General features: G+C 40.7%; 1 protein-coding gene across 1 annotated transcript in view; it reads right to left on the bottom strand.

Annotated features, from left to right (window-relative positions):
- Window positions 1–22,005, bottom strand: part of MYRIP (myosin VIIA and Rab interacting protein) — a 329,308-nt gene that overhangs the window by 163,381 nt on the left and 143,922 nt on the right. The window contains exon 3 of the mRNA XM_077809270.1: window positions 21,775–21,996. Within this exon, the coding sequence (XP_077665396.1) occupies window positions 21,775–21,996 (222 nt within the window). The remainder of the gene's footprint in view (window positions 1–21,774; window positions 21,997–22,005) is intronic.

Raw genomic sequence — 22,005 nt, 5'->3', positions numbered from 1 at the left:
GGAGGGAGGGGAGATGGAGTGAATGGGTTGGGGCCTCAGAGAAGGGGCGTGGCAGGGCAACTCTACAGATGATACCAGCAGCACTTATGGACACGCAAATTCAAAACCTGATTTAGGCTGCAAATGAAACAAATTTGGTTGTTTCATCCTAGTCTCCTATTTATGGACATGACATCTCATGGCATATCTCAACTTGCAGTGCCTAAACTAGTATAAAAAGGACGCTGCAGGTCATGATTGAAGTACAATAGGCAGATACAATAAGGGGGAAAAAACACTGATATTTTACAATACAGCATGACTCGTCCTTTACTTTCACAAGCAAAATTACTCTCACATTTTAAAAATGGAGGGGACTGTGAGAATGTTTAAACTCACAAGCAGACATCAGGGCCCACAAATATAGGGCATCTAAAGATCGGCTCCAGAGAATTTAGCCAGAGCAAGAAAGGGTTTCAGAGACCACAGGTGCAGTAGAGAACATGTCGTCTTAGTTTTTGCTGCCATAAACAGTGCAAGAAATCTGCATGCATTCACTTCCATAGGATCCAGAGAAAAATGGGCAAAATAAAAATCACTCTGTCCCCTTCTCTCCAGACCATTAAGTATTCAGCTGCCTTTGATAATATGAAACAGGACGTACATTCTCTCACCCACCTTTTTCTTAAATGCATAGAAGCAGTATGGGTTGTGGTCCATCTCATGAAAAATGTAAACATGTGATCTCAGAGCTTCATATTAAAAACACAGAGCAACAAGAGCTTCATTATCTATTTGAGTGAAAGGTGTATCTGAAGAATAAGAACAGTGGGGTATTTATTTGTGTGGTTAAGCATTATAAATGACAAATTAAATTCTCACTTTTATTCTTGTGAGAACACAAGAGCCTTTTAAGATGACACTATCCCTAACTGCAAAGCACATTAGCTACAGAAAAGGCATATTTAGCATTGCTGTTCACAGCTAGTGGTTACAAGTCTGAAGTATGTCCAATTCTATCTTCAAGAAAAAGACACCTGTACCAACCACCGCATTTAAGATGCTTTCTAAATCTAAGCGTATATAACTTGACAGTTGTTCACCCTAACAGGGTAAATGGTTTTGGAGGAAAAATATCCTAAGGGACCACGAAGGGCTCTGACCCATGGAAGAGGAGGATAAGCTGTTAGGACTCTACACGATGAATGCACATTCCCTGTGCACCACAGAGCTGGACTCTGCACAGAGCTACTCTGCCTAGCACACTGTGGGCACGGGTTGGAGGGGCCCACAAATGGCAAGTCGGTACAGTATTCCCCACTTAGAAGGAGTATACCCAGAACTCCCCAGGTGCATAGCTCCTGTTGCATGAGCTCACAATCTGCCCTTTAGAATATGAATCCAGCATTTTCAAGGTTAATTAATTTGTAATTAATGTAACAATCCTGAAACATTTCAACCAGCTCTTCAACTGTACAAGTCCTGTGATTCTCTAAATAAGGGCCTTTAGGGATAATTTTGGTTTAGAACAAAAGATCTTGTTATGGGCATCATCATCTCCGGGAGACTGCATGCATACAACACACTATGTACACAATATATTCCCCCTAAGAACTAATCTGGCTGACAGTCTGGAAATTGCCTTTGTTGTAAGGGTTAATACTGTCAGGATCCTCTGGAGTGGGTTACTAATTTCTAGGTTTTGTCAGGGATTAATGGTTGCACACATAATGTGAGGAAAATTGAGGGCTCAGCTAGTCTATGCTAATAAAAACTAACATATGTCAAAATCAGTTAACCTTATATGCATCACTTTAAAATGCTTGACTGTACAATTGACTTAAAAAGAATTCTGTGGACAAATGCTCTGCCTCAATGTTGTCTTAAGGGTGCCTCCCACAAAGAACATATTTAGCTGATTGCTCGGTCTAGTGATTTCCACGCCTTACTAATTTTTAGCTTCCTTTTCTGAAAAGGAGATGTTTCCAGGGATCCTCATCATCACCTCTTCACCACCTTCAAAGGCAAAAGGCCCAAGTTGCAGCACCCTTAGCTTTCATGGCCATATTCAGCACCCTCTGCAGACTTTTGACAACACTCTGTGAGTTGGTCAATCAAAGACACTGACTCCTGCCCTCTCTTCTTGCGCCCTTCTCCCCAAGTCTGACAAAAGAGCACGCTGATTCCATAGTGTTTCCAGATCCTGCCAGCCTGAAAACTGTCAGGTGACTTTGGAACCCAAACTCTTTTCTCCCAACTGTAAAATTTTCCTAGTGGCTGCTGGATTGCTGCTTATTGATAGTGCCCAGAGGTCCCGATCAGGATGTACAAACAGAGGTATATAGGGTCCCTGTCCCAATGAGCAATAGAATCGAAGCAAATGAACAGTATACAAATAGTGGGAGAGAGGGGGTCAATCATACATATATATTATTTCTTACACACATGTAAGAACTCAGCCAATATGCAAGGGACAGGCTGAGGGGTAGCCTGGCATATATATTTAGTTTTGTAAAACTGACTAGCAGGCCTATGTGTGTATATATATTCTCAGACAAAATAAACTACTGTAAGATGGAGTTGAAGTTGAGTGTCTGGATCGGGAATTTAAGGATAAAAAATTACTACAGTGATGATGTAATTATACCCAAAACAATTTCCTCAAGAAATTCAGAGTTAAGATCAAATTTGAATGAAATCCAAACATACTCCACCATATAGATGCCGTGAGATAGGCATACAATTATGAATGCTGTATTTTTGTATTTGTGATAGCAGATTAGATTAAATCAATTTATAAAAATATTTTCCCCTTTCTCCCATGGTGTCACTTTGTTGTAATGTTTTTTTAAATCCATTGACTTCAGGGATACTATGCTGATATATGGCAGCAGAGGATCTGGTCCAAAGCGTCTCTGATGCTCTCATTTCAGGCTCATGTTTTCCTGTGGTGCTGTGACAACATGTCCAAATTTACCCCAGTTAAGAGTAACAATGTCATCAGATTGAAATAACCCATAACCTCCCTTCATTTTGGTCTCACAACAGTTAAACAAGACTTTATAAATATGTTGAAATAACAGATCACAGAGAAAAAAGTTGTGAAAAATGCTTGCTTCTAAGCAGCATTCAATGTAGAACATAAAACCACAGAAACAAAGCAGACTCTACCTCATAGGTGCTGACGATAGTTCTCAACTGAGGGAGAATTTCTTGTACTCTTTGTTATTACTCCCGATTTAATTTTACAGAGTAAGTTTCATTTTCAATTTACCAGAGCAGTCAAGCCGTGCTTTTAATTTACGTGGCATTTCAGGATTCCTCAAGCCAGATAACTTTGCTAATAGGAAAAGAATGGTTATTTACCCAGAACTGTAGTTCTTCGAGATGTGTTGTCCACATGGATTCCACTCTTGATGGGCATGTGCCCCATGCACATGAGGTTAGATTCTTTTTGATCATCAGAATCCATTGGGGCTGTGCCAGTGCCCTAAATATCCTTGTGCTCCCACACGTAAAGGGCTCAACAGGCCCAACCATCCCTCTGTTCCTTCAGCAAAACAGAATCCAGATGGTATAGGTGGCAGGGAAGGCACGCAACACAATGGACTCTGCAGACCAAAAAGAATCTGATCTTGCATGCGTGGAAGAAGAAATGACTTATGAAATGGCTACTTTCTATATTCCACTTCGTTTAGCCAAGGAAAAAAAATTATTTTATTAGTAATACAAAATATCCAGAAACATGCCATGATGTCACCATTAATTAAATCTTGAACATTGAATTTTCAACTCTTTCACAGGTCAGCAATAATTAAATAGCAGTGGTTACCTATGATAATTCAAGTGCTTTGTACAAAAAAGTGAAAAAAAATGCATAACTAACCAGTACCTTTACAAAACAGACAGACTATAAATATCGATGGGGAAAGAATAAAGAAAAGTTCATGATAATTTAATAGCTTTGATAAATATTAAGCCCCACATTTTCCAAGGGTTCTCCCCTCCTGCCTTCATTTGAGTGTATGGAGCTCTGTATCAAAGATGAGGAGTACTTGTGGCACCTTAGAGACTAACCAATTTATTTGAGCATGAGCTTTCGTGAGCTACAGCTCACTTCATCGGATGCATACCGTGGAAACTGCAGCAGACTTTATATATACACAGAGAATATGAAACAATACCTCCTCCCACCCCACTGTCCTGCTGGTAATAGCTTATCTAAAGTGAGCTGTAGCTCACGAAAGCTCATGCTCAAATAAATTGGTTAGTCTCTAAGGTGCCACAAGTACTCCTTTTCTTTTTCCGAATACAGACTAACACAGCTGTTACTCTGAAACGTATCAAAGATGCTGATTCTCACCTCTCTGTGTGCCCTCCAAAAGCACTTACACCTGTAATTTTGATGGATCATAATTTGTGCAAATGACAGAATTCACAGATAGAAACCCAAATACCCATAACTGGTGCATATAAATTCTAGCTTTTGTGTACACACACACACAGAGTCGTGCATGCACACAAAGGAACCCCATTTTGAGAATTTATTCTAAAAGGGTTAAACACTTGTTGGTTTGGAGAATTTGTGATGAGAGAAAACCCTTGTGCTATATGCCTCAGGTTCAAGTCCAATCAGGTCCAGGACAGTGAAAGTTCTTTATACCTAATGACCTATGTGAAATGAGTTAGTAGCCTCAGCCCACTTCCTAGCACATCAATGTTTATAATAAAGACAGAGTCTCTCACAGTTAGCAGTAATTTTCACACAGTTAGCAGTTTCAGGCTATGTCTACACTACAAAACTATGTCAACCTAACTTACATCATCATATAGCCTCTGTAGTTATCAAATCACTTGTGTGTGTGCACACTTGGCTCCTTGTGTTGGCGCTCCATTTCCTTACCAGGAGCACTTGTATTGATTATATTGTCAGCATGGGACATTGTGGGAGAGCTCCAGAAAGCCAGAAACAGTCAACATAAGCAACGCAGTGTCTATGCTGCATTGTGCCAACCTAATTACATCAACCATGACTCTATGCCTCTTAGGGAAGTGATGTTACTAAATCCGCACAGAGAGGCACTTATATTGACAGGAGTCAAATTTAAGTGAAGATACTTCCACAGCTAGGTAACCTATTTCCCCTTATTTTTTCCTACCCCTCCCCCCCCTCAGACGTTCTTGTTAAACCCTGGATTTGTGCTGGAAATGGCCCAACTTGATTATCATACACATTGTAAGGAGAGTGATCACTTTAGATAAGCTCTTACCAGCAGGAGAGTGGGGTGGGAGGGGGTATTTTTTCATGCTTTGTGTGTATATAAAAAGATCTTCTACAGTTTCCACAGTATGCATCCGATGAAGTGAGCTGTAGCTCACGAAAGCTTATGCTCAAATAAATTGGTTAGTCTCTAAGGTTCCACAAGTACTCCTTTTATTTCCACAGCTAGGTTGACACAAGGCAGCTTACATAGACCTAACCCTGTGATGTAGACCAGGGCTCAGCAGAGGCCAAGGGGACTGAATGAGTATGGTAGCAAACTACCCTCTCATTTCTTGAAAGTGGATGAAAGTTTTGCCTCATTAGTAGGCCATCAGGAGACAAACGGATTACTTTATTTTCCAAGGCCATTAACTCAACATCCTTCATAAATTTTGGAATAAAATCTAAGAAGTTGAAAAGTTTGATGAAGCATGGACATAGAATAAGAATGGTCAGACCACCACTGAATCTAGGACTAGTAGGAATCAACTCACTCTAGGTAGGATCCCTTGTACTAATAGGCAAAACATTAACTGAGCCCTTAAAATTTCCTTCAACAAGGAGGAAAGGTACTACAGACTCAGTTCTACCAAGCAACAGAGAACATTAGGCTTGGATGGAATACTCTGGCGAAACGTCTTTATTATTTTTACTCCTTGATTTGTAATCCCTTATTACTTTACACTTTTTTCTCAGTATTTTAAGTGGATTTTTACATCTTGTATTCTTCCTCATTCTACATACCCTTGCTTCCCATGACTCCATTTCCACTGATCCAACCGTGGAACTGCCATGCTAGTGGCCTTTCTAGTAGGGTATCCTGTCTCTAAAAGTAGCCAATACCAAATGTTTCAGGAAAAAGGTGCAAGAATCCCATAAAGAGCAATTACAGAATAATCTGCAAAAAGGAGAATTTTCCTCCTAGCCCGTCAGAAAGTTAATCCCTCATATTTTCTATCCTATCTGTTATAACTGTGGATGTTCACAACCTCCATCCAAATGTCTAAGCCTTTGAAACATACTGATCAAAAATAATATTTCCTTTTATCTGTTTTAAACATGTCATCTTTCCTTGAGTGTCCCCTTGTTCTTGTATTAAGAAACAGGTATATAAGAAGACCCCATCTACCTTTTCTATACTATTTATTATTTTAAATAACTCTATTATGTCCCCTCTGATTCATCTCCTCTCTAAATTAAATAGTTCGAAACTTTTTGCTTTCTATTCATATGGAAATTTTTCCTTCCCTCCAAACAGTGTTATCTCCCTTCTCTGAGCACGCTCTTTTTCTGAGATATTTTTGAGGTGATCAGAACTGGAAACAGGTGAAGGAATATCACTGATTTATAGAACCGTATTCCAATACTTTGTTTTATTTTCAATTCCATTCTTTATACATCCTAACACTAGTACTTGCTTTTTTTTTTTTTTTTTTTTTTTTTTTTTTTTTTTTACTGCAGCCGTACATTGCGCAGAGGTCTTCACCAAGCTGACCTACTACAGTGACACTTCTCCTGAGTGTTTATAGTTAATTTAATAATGCTATCACCTAATTCTCATATCACGCTTTTCATCTATAGAGGTCAAAGTACTTTGCAGAAGAGGACAGTATCTTTTCTCCCATTTTGCACATGGGTAAACAGAGACACAGAGATTTGTCCAAGGTCACCCAGCTGCTCAATGGCAGAGCCAGAAATAGAACCATATCTCCCGAATTAAAGACCAGTGCTTTATGCACTAAGCCATCCCACCTGCTCTCTGGAATATTTCAGTCTTCTCCAGTCTTGACTATCCAAAACAACTTCAATATAATAATAATAAATGAACAACACATAATAATATTTAATCATTGCAGTAATTCCCCCTTTTTTGCTCTCCTCTCCTCTGCTAATTCCATTTTTTGATGCTTTCCCCCAAAACGGATGGCAGCGTTGCAGATTGTTGTCTCATGCAAGTATAGCTTGATCCTGTCTAACAGAATAGAGATTTTCACAGTGCATATATTTGAAATAACTAAAATAGATCAGAATACCAGAGGAACAGCAGAGACCAACGTAACAAAGCAATCGGTGTGAACATTTCTTTTAAGCCATCAAAACATAACTCAACCACAGACACCAGAATAGACTTCCCTGGTTCTTGTGAGGAGAGCTCCTTGCTTCTGCGCTCCCCTTGCATACCCTGAGCAAAGATTGGGAGAGACTGCAGTTCCTGCAACTGGGGGAATAAAAGGACTGCTCCCTCCATACGTCTCCTGTGCACACATCAACCCAGAGGGAGAGTGGGTAAGAGTTGGGGCTATGGCTTAATAAGAGGGAAAGGGAAAGAGGAGAATGCATTTTGGATGGTTTACATCAAGTGATGAACTATACCTTATGCTGGATATACAACTTTATAACTCGGAAACTTGGGCTTTCTTGATATTTATTTTGATCAGCAAATCATTAAGGTGCAACAAATTATGTTGTATAGGGGATTTAAAAAAACAGCACAGTGGAGGCGGTATTTTCTGCCACTAAAACATGACAGGATGAAAACGTTGTCAGGACATGGAAGAGGTGCACATTTCAGATGACCAAAGTCATGGCTGGTAGATCTAATTCAGTTCTACTGGAGCCCAAAGAAGGGCTAACGTTTTCTACAATCATTGCACATGCCATATTTCGGCACTGCACATTGCCAGTTCCTGTGAGAGTCTTCTCAAAGTGGCAGAGCAAGTACAGTACGCAGCAAAGATATCCACATCCACGTCACATACAACTGTAAGAAATCCAGTTTTACACAGAGCTCTAAGTTGTGGCTTAAACAGACCGTCCAAAGGTCTTTTGGCTCCGTCCTAGCATATGGCTTCACCTACTTGAATGCAAAACAAGACTGTTAACCAGTATGATGCCCTCGTTAACTTTCTGCAGCCAAGTCATGAAACCAACTGTTTTCTTACACCTGAATGTTTTAGTAAACAAATACTGAGTCCAATTATTAGCTACTACTTATTTCTTAACGTACTGTTCAGGACTTTACCAATTCCAACACCTTCTTCAGTCAAATATGATGATTATACCCTTAAGCTGTACAACAACTGTTGAAGGTGACAATCTAATAGCACCTGTGCTTTTAAACATATCTTCTGTTATTATTTGTATTACAAGAAGTCTTGGAGGCCCCACTGAGGTTGGGTCCCATTGCGCTTGGTGCGCTACCTACCCATAGTAACAGACAAGCCATGCCCCCTACTAGCTTGCAAGCTGAGCAAACAGACAAAAGAGACTAAGGAAGTATCATCATCCCCATTGTACAGATGCAATCGAGGCACAGGGAAATTAAGTGACTATGCACAGTTCTAGATGGAATGTGTTCGAGATGAAGTTTGTAGAATAGAAGGGAGCGGATCTGAGGAATGCAGAATTAAGTGGGATCATAAGGAAACTACCTACCAACCAATCTAGCACAAACCAAAGAGATGAAATAGACACTATTGTCTCAGTTTGTCCATGTTATTTTTATCTCATATCACAAGGTTTATATTGTACAGGGTATTTTCTTCCATAAAATGTATCAAAATGGACACACTGAAACATATTTCAGAGCTTACTGATTGTACACTGTGCATCAGAACAAACAATAGGACAAACAGTGGAAGCAATCCTGCAATTGATTCTGAGTGGGCAGACTCTCATTGGCTTTAATGGGGCTCTGTACAAGCAGACTCTTTTTCCCCCCACAGAGCCCCATTGAAGTCCATGGGGTTTCCCTAAAGCAGAGTTAACTGCAGGATTAGGGTTTTATTCACTACTGTTCCTGCAGCCCTTATGCAAGCAAAACTTCTACCGACTCTCTAATGGGAGTTTTGCCTGCATACCGACCACAGATTTGTGTTTTTGTGTTGCAAGTTTTAACATTATCAAAAACAATTGCTCTAAATCCAACATTTTTACATCAGTATAAGTCATGGTGCAAGTTCATCAAGGTAAAATATACTGTGTATTGCAGATAGGAGAGACCTTGATAAACTGTCTACCTGTTCCATTGCAGTTCATATTTTAAAAAGAATTCCTGTATTTAAATTCCAATTCCATTAAGACAATACAATTTGCTATATTATGTGAATTGTTATATTTTAACTAGTACCTTATCATCCTTCAATCACACACCACAATAAGTACCAGATTAAATGTTGTAAAGAGCAACCAAAAATAACTCCAGATTGAGACTCTGAAGATACATATGACAATATTCTTTTTTTTCCCCTCCTAAACAGCAATTTAATTACTGACACAAGTAAGGTCAACAACAGGGAATACTAAAAACAAAGAAATAGTTTTTCTCCTTTAATATTAACATTAAACTAAATAGTACAAGGAGACATTCTAATAATTTAGAATATATCATATATATTTAAACTAAACAACATAACTTATCTGGAGAGAACACATTTTGTAGAGAAAAGCAATGGAATGTAAATGAAATAGAAATCTCAGTACAAACGTACAACAAACTTCTAAGGTATGCACTTAATAAAATGTGAGGAAAGAAAAAAGCTGTTTTCTTCAATTCTCCTGAGGACCTATACAGACACAGCTATAAACAAATTCCAGAAATATTAAAGTTCTATTATAAGATGAATCCTATACTACACAAAGTAGCGTTGCCAGGCTTCTGGTTTTCAACTGGAATGCCCAGTCGAAAAGGGACCCTGGCGTTAAAAGTCCAGTCGGCAGCTCAGCAGGGCTAAGGCAAGCTTCCGGCCAGCCATGGCTCCAGACACCGCTAACCTCAGGTGGCTCCCAGAAGCAGCGTCATGTCCCTGCTCTAGCTGCTAGGCGGAGGAGTGGCCAGGCGGCTCTGCATGCTGCCCCGTCCACAAGCGCCACCCCTGCAGCTCCCATTGGCCAATCATTGAAAAGCTTATGATTCACTGAATATGATTAGCCTATTTTGTGTATCATTTTGACAGGTTTCGGAGTAGCAGCCGTGTTAGTCTGCATCCGCAAAAAGAAAAGGAGTACTTGTGGCACCTTAGAAACTAACAACTTTATTTGAGCATAAGCTTTCATGAGCTACAGCTCACTTCATCAGATGCATACAATGGAAAATATAACGGGGAGATTTTATATACAGAGAGAACATGAAACAATGGGTGTTACCATACAGACTGTAACCAGAGTGATCAGGAAAGGTGAGCTATTACCAGCAGGAGAGCGGGGGATAGGAGGAACCTTTTGTAGTGATAATCAAGGTGGGCCATTTCCAGGAGTTGACAAGAACAGTAACTGTATCCAGTTTGCAAATTAATTCCAGTTCAGCAGTCTCTCGTTGGAGTCTGTTTTTGAAGTTTTTTTGGTGAAGAATTGCCACTTTTAGGTCTGTAATCGAGTGGCCAAAGAGATTGAAGTGCTCTCCAACCGGTTTTTGAATGTTATAATTCTTGACGTCTGATTTGTGTCCATTTATTCTTTTACGTAGAGACTGTCCAGTTTGGCCAATGTACATGGCAGAGGGGCATTGCTGGCACATAATGGCATATATCACATTGGTAGATGCACAGGTGAACGAGCCTCTGATAGTGTGGCTGATGTGATTAGGCCCTATGATGGTGTCCCCTGAATAGATACGTGGACACAGTTGGCAACGGGCTTTGTTGCAAGGATAGGTTCCTGGGTCAGTGGTTCTGTTGTGTGGTGTGTGGTTGCTGGTGAGTATTTGCTTCAGGTTGGGGGGCGGTCTGTAAGTAAGGACTGACCTGTCTCCCAAGATCTGTGAGAGTGATGGGTCGTCCTTCAGGATAGGTTGTAGATCCTTGATGATGCGTTGGAGAGGTTTTAGGTGGGGGCTGAAGGTGATGGCTAGTGGCGTTCTGTTATTTTCTTTGTTGGGCCTGTCCTGTAGTAGGTAACTTCTGGGTACTCTTCTGGCTCTGTCCATCTGTTTCTTCACTGCAGCAGGTGGGTATTGTAGTTTTAAGACTGCTTGATAGAGATCCTGTAGGTGTTTGTCTCTGTCTGAGGGGTTGGAGCAAATTCAATTGTATCATAGAGCTTGGCTGTAGACAATGGATTGTGTGGTGTGGTCTGGATGAAAGCTGGAGGCATGTAGGTAAGTATAGCCGTCAGTAGGTTTCCGGTATAGGGTGGTGTTTATGTGACCATCGCTTATTAGCACCGTAGTGTCCAGGAAGTAGATCTCTTGTGTGGACTGGTCCTGGCTGAGGTTGATGGGGGGATGGAAATTGTTGAAATCATGGTGGAATTCCTCAAGGGCTTCTTTTCCATGGGTCCAGATGATGAAGATGTCATCAATGTAGCGTAAGTAGAGTAGGGGCATTGGGGACGAGAGCTGAGGAAGCCTTGTTCTTAGTCAGCCATAAAAATGTTGGCATACTGTGGGGCCATGCGGGTACCCATAGCAGTGCCGCTGATTTGAAGGTATACATTGTCCCCAAATGTGAAATAGTTATGGGTGAGGACAAAGTCAAAGTTTAGCCACCAGGTTTGCCGTGACATTATCGGGGATACTGTTCCTGACAGCTTGTAGTCCATCTTTGTGTGGAACGTTGGAATAGAGGGCTTCTACATCCATAGTGGCCAGGATGGTGTTTTTGGTATCTGAAGTTAGGAATATTACATCTATTACAAATGTGTTTACACATGGGGAATGCCCACTGGGCAGAATGCAATCAGCCTAGATGGCCGCCTGGGAAGGGCCATTAGGGAGAACAACAGGTCTTAGAAGATGCTAATCTCCCATGGGGGAACCTTCGTGGGGACCTTTCCTGAGGATCCTACAAACAGTCTCTAAGTCATGGCAGCTATAGCTCTACAGGGGCATGTGACCAGATCACCTGATACTGGACTCCATCTTAGATTACCAGTGTTTGTCCACTGACCGGGCATGGAAACCAATCTGGGTGACAAAGGTTTCCCACCATACGCAAAAGCTATTTAAGGCAGGGGAGTGATATAATCGTGGTTCTTCACTGACTCGCCATCCAAAAAGATTGCTGGAAACACCTAAGGAACAAAGACTGGACTAGGAGAGAAGGGCTGAACCGAGGCTAAAGGGATTTCTAGCTTGTGAAAGGAAAACCTGGGGTTTTAAACTGCAAGCAAGTGCAGCTTGCCCTCAAGAATCTCTGCAAACTGCCTAAATCAATATTTTCAAAAATATTTAAGGCCTTGTCTACACTATAGTGGCTACAGCCACACAGATAACGGAGTTGTCACTACAGTGCTTTAGTGTACACAATTCCTACATCAACAGAAGGGGTTTTTCCATCAGTGTAGGCATTCCACCTCTCTGAGAGGCAGTAGCTAGGTCGATAGAAGAATTCTTCCACCAACTTAGCTGAGTCTACGGTGGGGATCAGATTGACCTAACTACACCATACAGGGCGTGAAATTTTTCACAGTCCTGAGCAGTGTAGCTAGGTCATTCTAATTTTTATGTGTAGATCAGGCCTAAGTGACTTAGGAGCTTAACTCTCAAGGAACTTAGACTCTTAAGTCACTTATGAATTTTTGAACATTTCATCCTTCACGTGAAAGTACACAGTATCTTTCATATAATTCTGATGTCTGATTGAATTCCCATGTACTAATGAATAGGATGAGACATCTTTATATGGTTCATTTGTGCAGAAGATGTTTTACAGTACTCTAAACAGTAAGAAAACAAGTGTCAGTTATGAAACTCCACTGTGGGAGGACAGTTTTTTTTGTTTAACATGCCTTTCAGCAACTTCAATCCACAAGTTACCCCAATATTTGGAGAAAGTCATTCTCACTGTGGATAACTCACTGTTTAGATTTAAAAGAAAATTCAAGTGGACTGTGATACTATATTCAATTACTTTGAGGAAAGTTCTAAATTAATGAGGTTTTATACACACCGAAGCAATGTTCTCTTGTGAAGGCACAAGTGGAAAATGCATGAATTAAACTCAAGTTTAGAAATAGTATGTACTCTGGAGACTGAGTTTTGTACTACTTTTCTTTATTAAACTATTAGCATATAGGTTTAGAAAGAGAAAATAATTATTTAAAAGGTCTTCACACATCTTTAGCACAAAAGTGCAATACTGTTCACCCGTTCACAAAAGTGGTGTTCACTTTTCTCTAGCATTTGAAAGGATTTAAATCAGTTTCCGTTGAACTTTGAGACAGTTTCACTTGAGTTATCTGGAACAGACATTCATACAGAGGGTCAAATCCAGAGGGAACATGCTAGGTGATGTAAATTACAAATTAGTAAATTGGTGTAATAGTGTGGGCAACTCTCATAATTCTATAACAAGTCTAGTGATATTTGGCATATTTCTTAAAGCCCCAGCACCTGGAAGCATATGACTAGGTGAGAATCTCAGCTTTTTTTATGTGAGTTTCTAGACCTTGTGGTTGCAGAAAAATGCTTGACAACATGACCCAACTGTATCCCAAGACTCAAAAAACAAAAGGAAAAAACAACAACAATCTAACCTTCTCTAGTTTCTCAGAACACAGATATAATGATTTCTCTCACTGCGTACAATGAAGGATTTGTTTCCCAAACCTTAAGACATTGCTAAGATACAATTTTGAATTGATTTCAGAAAGTATCCCTGGTCTGCATATGAGGCACCCTTATTTTTGTCAATAAGGGGAGGAGAGAGGGGCCCCTTCCCCGGAGCTCACTGCTACCGGGGGGGAAAGGGCTGCGGGGGAGTCCTCCTCTCTGGCTCCAGCCCCCGCCCCAGGGCAGCCTGCCTGCTGCACGCCAAAGTTTGAACTCCTCATCCCCGGCCCTATTCTTTGCTTAGGAGTTGGCATTTCTTTCCTTTGTTCTTTATAAGTGATTCTTTGGGGTGCATTGCTGTGGGCGCTAGACTGTCTGACTTGTAGGCCTTGTCTGCACTGGGTTATTTTACACCAACATAGCTGCATTTGTGCAAGCCCTTAGTGTAGACAATCCATGCCCAGTGAACCATGACTTGTGCTGGCGTAGTTTATCTCAGTGTGAAACCCCAGTTTGGACAAGCCCTTAGTAAGGTGGCAACTCCACTGCATCTAAAAAATTTGTTTTATAAAAACAAACCCTTAAGACCCACAGAAAAATATTCCCTCCGTTATTCTTTTAAATTCCATTGAAAACACTAGTTTTATAGCAAGGACAAATTTCCTTCAAGTGTTGACAACCCAAACGTTACAGCACTGAGAACTTGGAACCACCTTAATTGATTTTCATTGTCCAAGATAAGCAATGCGCAGACTGTGAGAGAGTCATAAATAGGTAAAGAAATACTTGTTTACAATATATGGCTTTCAGGCTGGCCATGTCCACAATAATAGAGTTTTGCATTTACCTCCCTGTGCACATTAATGAAGATTTACCCTTTAATATTTCTTTCACCTTGGTTACTAGGCTGAAATATTTGTATAATAGTTACAACAACAAATCCAGTTAAATCAGTGTACATCCCCAGTCGTAATGCTCTGCACAGCCATGTCAATAATCCAGTTCTGCCTGCTCTCCAGCCTGGGAGAGGCAAGGAAGGTCTTACCCCTCTTCCCCAGCTTCCCCTTCCTCCCCCCACAAAGCCCGCACCCTTGGGGTTTATCTACACTTAAAATGTTAGAGTGGCACAGCTGTGCCACTATAGCGCTTCAGTGTAGACACTACCTATGCCAATGGGAGGGATTCTTCCATGCGTGTGGGTACTCAACGTCCTTGAGAGGCAGTAGCTAGGTCAGTGGAAGAATTCTTCTGTCAACCTAGCACTGTCTACATGAGGACTTAGGCTGGCTTAACTACACTGCTCAGGGATGTGGATTTTTCACACCTTTGAGCAACGTAGTTATGCCGACCTAATTTTCTACTGTAGACCAGGCCACAGCCTTTCCCAGTGCAGCTCCACATCACTCCTTAATTACACAACTGAGCCAATAAATTGGGTTTCAAAATTATTAACAGCAATGTTGTTAGTAATTTATTCACTGAAATATAACGCATGACAAGTTCCAGGTCATGGGCCTACAGCAAATATTTACAACTGAGTTACAAACCAGTGACTGTAGGGAGACTGTGACAAATGTGCTGATTTAACTACAGTGCCAAAAATAACAATTTTGTATAAAGTAGTTATGAATTTTCCTTGTTAAATGAAACTCATCCAAGACTGTTTTCTTGCTGAACTAATAAATAAATACTGCAGGTGTTACTCAGCAGCATTCTCAACCTTGGCTGCCCATCCCCTGCCTGTAAGGGTGAAGGCGCGGGAAAAGGAGGAAAAAGTGCAATTTGAAATGCTCACGTGACTAAACTAAGAATTAGCATGATCTCTCTAGTTCTTTTGTGAAAGAAAATACTATTGTCACTCTTCTGGACTGTCTCTTCCCTAAGATGGGTGAAGAAGCTCTAAGGAAAAAGTGAGAGCGAGCAAACACCATCGTGAATGCATCCTGTTGTAGACTCAAAGCCTGGTGTATGGAAATAATGTTGAGGCACAGCACTTGCAGCAGGCAGGAGTTCACAGCTCTAAGAGGAGTGTCTTTGGGCAAAATGCTAGAATTTTTTTTTTTTTATGGCAAGCAGAAGAGCCAGAGAAAGTTTGTGCTTAAAGGAAAACATCATCTGCCTGTCACACTTGCTCCTCTGTGGTTTTGTTTTCAGAAGTTTAAAGGTACGTAAGTGTTTTCCAGCGGCAGTTTCCCAGCAAACACTCCCTCCAATAAATGGAATGCCAGAACATACCTGGGTCACCCAGCAGCAATGGAAGCGCGTAAGCTTCCAAATGAGTTCTTACCACATGCCTTGCCCACCACTGAAGACATTAACAATATTCCTTTTGTTCTGTTATTATAGATGGAGCTAGTAGCTGCCAATAGTTAAGGTTTCCCAGCACTTAACATTTAAGATCCTGTTCTCAGTTGCTTATTTATTGAAACATTGAAAAACCACCCACTTGCTGAATGTGGCAGGGGTCCAGTGGAAATAAATGGCATGTGATCATAATGCATGCTCACAGGAGGGCAGAAATAAGGTTGCACAGAGAAACCTTAATTCTGCCATTTCCTAAGGTTTAAGTGCTTAACATTTTTTGCATAGTTCTTGGAGGTAATAACAGAAATGTAGAGCTGGAAGGGACCTCAAGAGGTCATCTAGGTGAGCCCCCCCACACTGAGGAATGATTAAGTATACTTTTACTAATTATTTAATTACACAGTGTTCTGGAGTCTTTTATTATTGTTCCAGGCATTGATCAGAGGGAAGGGTTGTGTTTCTAGAGCAAACCCTGTACCTTTGGTTTGAAAGTATTTCCTCTTCAGCACTCTCCACACTTCATGGCCGGGGAGCAAGCACATGACCTGAGTCTTTTCTTTCAACTAGACTACAAAGCCAACCCAACAGTGCCTTAAGGATTTGGTTTAAGATCTCTGTAAATTATATTTTCAAACTGCTTTCTTGAGTGTCTTCTTTTCGTGCTTGATGCAGCATGTACTTTTTCAGTGCAGGGTTATCAGCTATGATTAGAAAGCTCCAATTGCAAGAATCCAAAGCTGTTTTTGATCAAGCAGCAGTGAGAAGCATCACTGAGTTTGGAATCAAGATTTCAGATTTGTTGTGTAGTAAGTTACATGGTAACACTGATTAATCTTTAGTCTCACAGTCAAGGAAAAAAAAGGTGGCAGACACAAATTCTATTTTTAAATTAGCCTAGTGTCATTCTGAAAAGTCCTTCTATAAAAGATGCTTAGATTTTCCTTATGTTCCTCTCCAAGCCCCGCTGTACTGACTGAACAGCATTGTACTAAGGGTGTGAATTGAGAGAACTCTGTCAAAATGGACCACTTATCCTTTGCACTGTACTATGCTTCTGAAACGAAGTATTTAACCAGAGAATCACAGGTATTTGCTAACTCCTCATTCAGCATTGACAGTGAGCAGTTATAAGCAAATACACAGTTTTAAAAAAGGACATATTTAGGCATTCAATGGCCTATGAGTTTGGTATGTGACATACATCCTTTTATCTCTGGGTTACCATTTTGAACACAGCCCAGTTTAGCAGTCTGAAAATCATGACTATCTTAAAGCTGCTCAGAAGCCTATTGGAAACAAGTTTATGGTCTCAGACCAGATCCTAGCAGAATGGTGTCCACTTCACAAAATCAACTGGCACTGACTGCACCTCCACTGGCAGCCTCAAGAGAGAAAAGTCAAGGGCTGAATGAGCATGGAAACGTCTCATCTCTAGAGATGGTCCTTACAGGGCAGAAGAGAGGTGCAATGGCAGGGCCAGTTAGCATCATTGCCTGTTCTCATGGTAGATTATTCAAGAAAGGTGCCAGTTTGACATTAGTGGAGATTGAAGTAATGAAGTCACCTTCAAAAACTGAAAAAAAAATGTATTCTTATGATAAAAAAATCTTAAGTGAAAGTGGATCATTCTGTTTTCTATGCTCACGGCTTCTGAAAATGTGTCAGTTGAGATTTCTACACACCTGGGAAAAAACCCTAAAACTATCCTGTCTAATTTGGAGAAATCAATTTGTTATCCTTAACAGAGCCCCAATAAATCTATTAATTTATATGTCTCAAATATGTTTTCATAACATGTCAACAACAACATTAAAAATAATAATTTAAAAAACCCTCAAAAATCCATGGTAAGTTAACGGCTTAATTTCAGCAGAGTTAAACAAGAGACCAACCCCGCAACCCTTATCCCCATGAGTAGCCCTGTCAACTTCAGTGGTTCTACTCTTGTGATTCCAGGAGGCAGGGCCTCAGTTTTATTCCTGAGGTAAAGGTACAACAAATAAATGAACCATACAATAAAATAATCAGCAGGTGTGTGTAATGAATCCATTCCAATTATTGCAGAGCTTCAGAAGAACGAACAGAGATATTTCATTATACAGCTAGGCTGTGATTTGGATTCAAAATGCTCACACAGGAATAAGGGGGAGTAAGAACTCCTTTCACATCCCTACGCAACAATGCAGACACATAGTCAAGTAACCATACTAGCTTCTATTTTCTCCCTCCTCAAAACAGATTGGCAAGGTGGGGTGAAGACCAATCATAGCCTTGATCAAAGTAGTTGAGCCAGTAATCTATTATTGTAGGCTGGCAGTAAATTACTGTCCCAGGAAGCGAAGAGGAAGTAGCTCGGAGCTGTGTCTCTGATTCATAGTTCCTCCTAGTTTATTGCCATTTCGGCATCACCACTAACTGAGGGCTATGCCTGAAGCCACAATCCCAGAATTTTGAAGCATCTTGCATAAGCAAGGCCTTTGATCCCCATTACCTTTAAAAGTAAAAAGTATAAAAAAAGAGGCTGAAAGTGCAAAAAGTCTTTCAGTTATGATGTATCTGTGCATAAAAGGGGAGGAGTCTCCTGGTTATTTTATTGATCTTCTTGCAACATCACTGCTACCAATCTCAGAGCCAGCATCACATGATATTGAGATCCATGAGCTAGCTGCTGATGTTGGGCATATCTGTCCCCTTGAGACAGTAGATGTAAATATAAATTGTCAGTAAAAAAATAAACACTTCACAGAATGCTACTAATAAATAAACAAACTAAAAAACAGGTATTCTAGATATCTGGTCAGCAACATTTAATACATCTGTACCTAGTCTATATAAAACATCTCTATAGATCTATATTTCTATACACAAGAGTTTTTAAAATTTTGCAAGATACTTTGATATACAAAGCAGTATTTTTGGTGCCTTTTGCACCACTTTGCTGCGTGCTTCATGCAATTTGTGTCAAAACCTTTCAGTTGACAGCTGTTAGCTATACATGGCTGTCAAGCTGAGTTTCACTTTGATTTTTGTTACACTTTTTTAGCAGTTTCAATTCATATAATTTTATGCCTACTGAGTTTAGAGATTTATATTTGTCTGAACCCATCTGGACTGTAGAAAAGAGAACTTTGTTCTGTAATATATTGCCCATCGTTTTGTGAATTTTGGGTGTTTCATCACTGAAGTTTCGCAAAGTGAAAAAATGTTTTTAAGTGGGTTCATGACATTACTTGATTCTGTCCACATTGAAAGTTGGGAATAGGGATATGACCAATAGATACAGAAGTATTAACAGAAAACCCCATTAAAAGTACAAAATACATCATTCCTATTCAAAACTGTCAAAAATTTGGTTTTAATGTTCAATAAAAGGTCAAAGACCAGATTTTGATGAAACCTAATTCCTAGGTTCAAGTTTGAAATTAGACAGATTTCATAAGGTTTAAGCTTTAGAAACTAAACTTTAGAACACAGCAGCAGCATTCCATTCTGTCTAGCTAAAATAACCCTTAACAAAAAGGCAGTTATTTTTTTATTTGCTCGTGTTTTATTGCATCAACTCCATAGCTATCTACACTCCCCACAAAATCCTCCTCTTTACTTAACATAGTCTGAGTACAAAGGAACAAAATGCAGGTAGACAGACCGAAGAGCTATTCTATATTCATGCTTTGTATTAGATAATAACCAAATATCCTGTTGAACTAGCCACACTAATTATCTTTTATTAGTTTCCTCTGTATGTTTTTAACCTGCAGGAACATAACCTTAATCCACAGTAGATGATCACCGCACTGATTAACAGTTTAAGGTAACTGCTGGAGAAAAGTGATCAGAGGGAACTACCGCAGTATTCATTTTTTAAAATTTAGCCTCTATAAAAATGTGAGGTGACATCGTAGCACAGTAGCCTAAGAATTCCTTATTTACTACATTCATCAGGAAGAGACTTAGGATAGGTCTACACCGCAATCAGAGATGGCATGTATAGGAACACCTGAGCTGGCTTTGATCTAGCTAGCTCAAATAACAATGGCAATAAAGCAGCCCAGCAGAGGTGGCAGCCCCTGAACCTGAATATGTATTTGAGCAGCTAGCCTATGTGTCTTCCATGGCTTCACTGCTATTGCTATTCAAGCTAGCTAGATCAAAGCTAGGTTGGTATGTCTACGCTGGCCGGCCAGGCCAGACCAGGCCTTACCTGGGTGGCTGCTGGAGGGTTTTGGGTGGTTCTGCGGGCTGGCGGCAGAGTGGAGGGGGACCGAGCAACTCCGGGCAAGTCCGCCCAAGGGCCGGGGGTGCCTCCTGCAGTTTAGGGGGCTCTGGGTCCCCTGTGGAGGAAGCCGGGGGAGCTGAAAACCCCACACCATTTAAAAAACCAACACCTTCTTTCAGGACTGATCACCAACATTGGAAGGTAGGCAAATGCATTTGCTAGCGGTTAAAGAGATGACATGGCCACCAAGCAATATTATTATTAGCTTTTATATTACGTGGAATACAATGTGCCTGATTTGATCTCACTTACACTAGTGCAACCCTATTTAATTCACTGGAATTACTCCTGATCTACACGGTTGTAAATAAGTTCAGAATCAAGCCCAATGGGGTTGCACTGATATAAATGCTGACTTCAATGTGATGTGGGGGGCTGCTGCTTCCTCTTCTCCCTATGCCCCTGCTGCTCCCCTTTTTTGTGCTGTAGGGAGGCAGAGAAGGGTATTTCATGCTGCATCGGGGCACCAGAACCTGACCAAGCAACTAGGCAAATGGTGGAGCTGACAGCTGTGGTTCATGGGATGCTATTAATATCTAACAAAAAGAATGAGGAGTATTTGTGGCACCTTAGAGACTAACAAATTCATTTGGGCATAAGCTTTTGTGGGCTAAAACCCACTAGAGCTCCTGATAAGAAACAGCAGTGCTTCCTCTTAGACAGGAGTGGATTGGACCCTGGAAAATGGATCAGGGTGGTCTCCTTTATCCTTTTCCCCACCAGTAGAGAGGAGGACTGAGATTTCCTGGCCACCCTGGGCCAAGTTTGTTTTAGTTTAACTACCATAATTGAAATGGAACCATGCAAGACCAAATGTCTGCCAGGAAGATTGCCCATGAAGAGCTGTTTTATGTGGGCTGGCTCTTTTTACTGGTTTGGGGTTTTTTTCATGTGGTCTTAAAAGGGTGGGTTATCTCAGGCCCAAAGGTGGGGAAGCAATTCTAGCCAAGGTTCCATTAGGCAGCATTTTTTGAACTAGTCCCAGTTGTGAACATGACAGTATTGTTTGGAGTGTATTTTGGAAGCTTTTAGTGTTCTACGGAAAGTCTATCATTTAGAAAAGCATTCCAGACAAATTCACTGGGGGATAATCTACTGAGAGAGAGACCCTTCTTCACCCTCCCTGCCTTATTCTCAAGTGATTGCTGCAAAATGGCTGGCCACCTTATAACCATCGGTGCTTACGTTAGTAATCTAGATACTTAACCATCACACCCCTTATGCAGACTAAATCCAATTAGTGCTTGTTGGTTTATCAATCCAGCAAAGCAGATTTAGAATAAAACATTCCTGGCCCAAAGGAATCGTTAACAACAACTTCTAGACACTCCAGAGTATTCTGTCTCTTAGGCCTTTCACCTCATCATTGTTAACTGCTGACAAAGAGAGGGAATAGGAGGAAAGGTCAAGTCAAGATTTCCGTCCAGCTGTTCTTTACCGGGCAATGGTACAATAGGCACCTACCTAGCCTGCTGGCAGACATTGCAGAGCCATGCCTTGTCCTTCTTCTGATAGGAGCTGCAGTTCTTGCAGATGTTGTATTTGCAGTCTTGGCACTGCCGCTTGCTATTGATGAGAAATGTAAAAGGAGAGCAACAGCGAATGCAACAGTGCTCAGTAAACTTCTGCTGCTTAGAAAGGATGCTGCACTTGTTACCCTCTTCGTCAAGTTTCTGCTTCATTTCACTGGAACCA

Source organism: Eretmochelys imbricata, chromosome 2 (assembly GCF_965152235.1).
Source record: "Eretmochelys imbricata isolate rEreImb1 chromosome 2, rEreImb1.hap1, whole genome shotgun sequence".
Lineage (NCBI taxonomy): Eukaryota > Metazoa > Chordata > Testudines > Cheloniidae > Eretmochelys > Eretmochelys imbricata.
The sequence above is the reverse complement of the archived record's forward strand: the minus strand, read 5'-3'. Positions and strand labels throughout refer to the sequence as shown.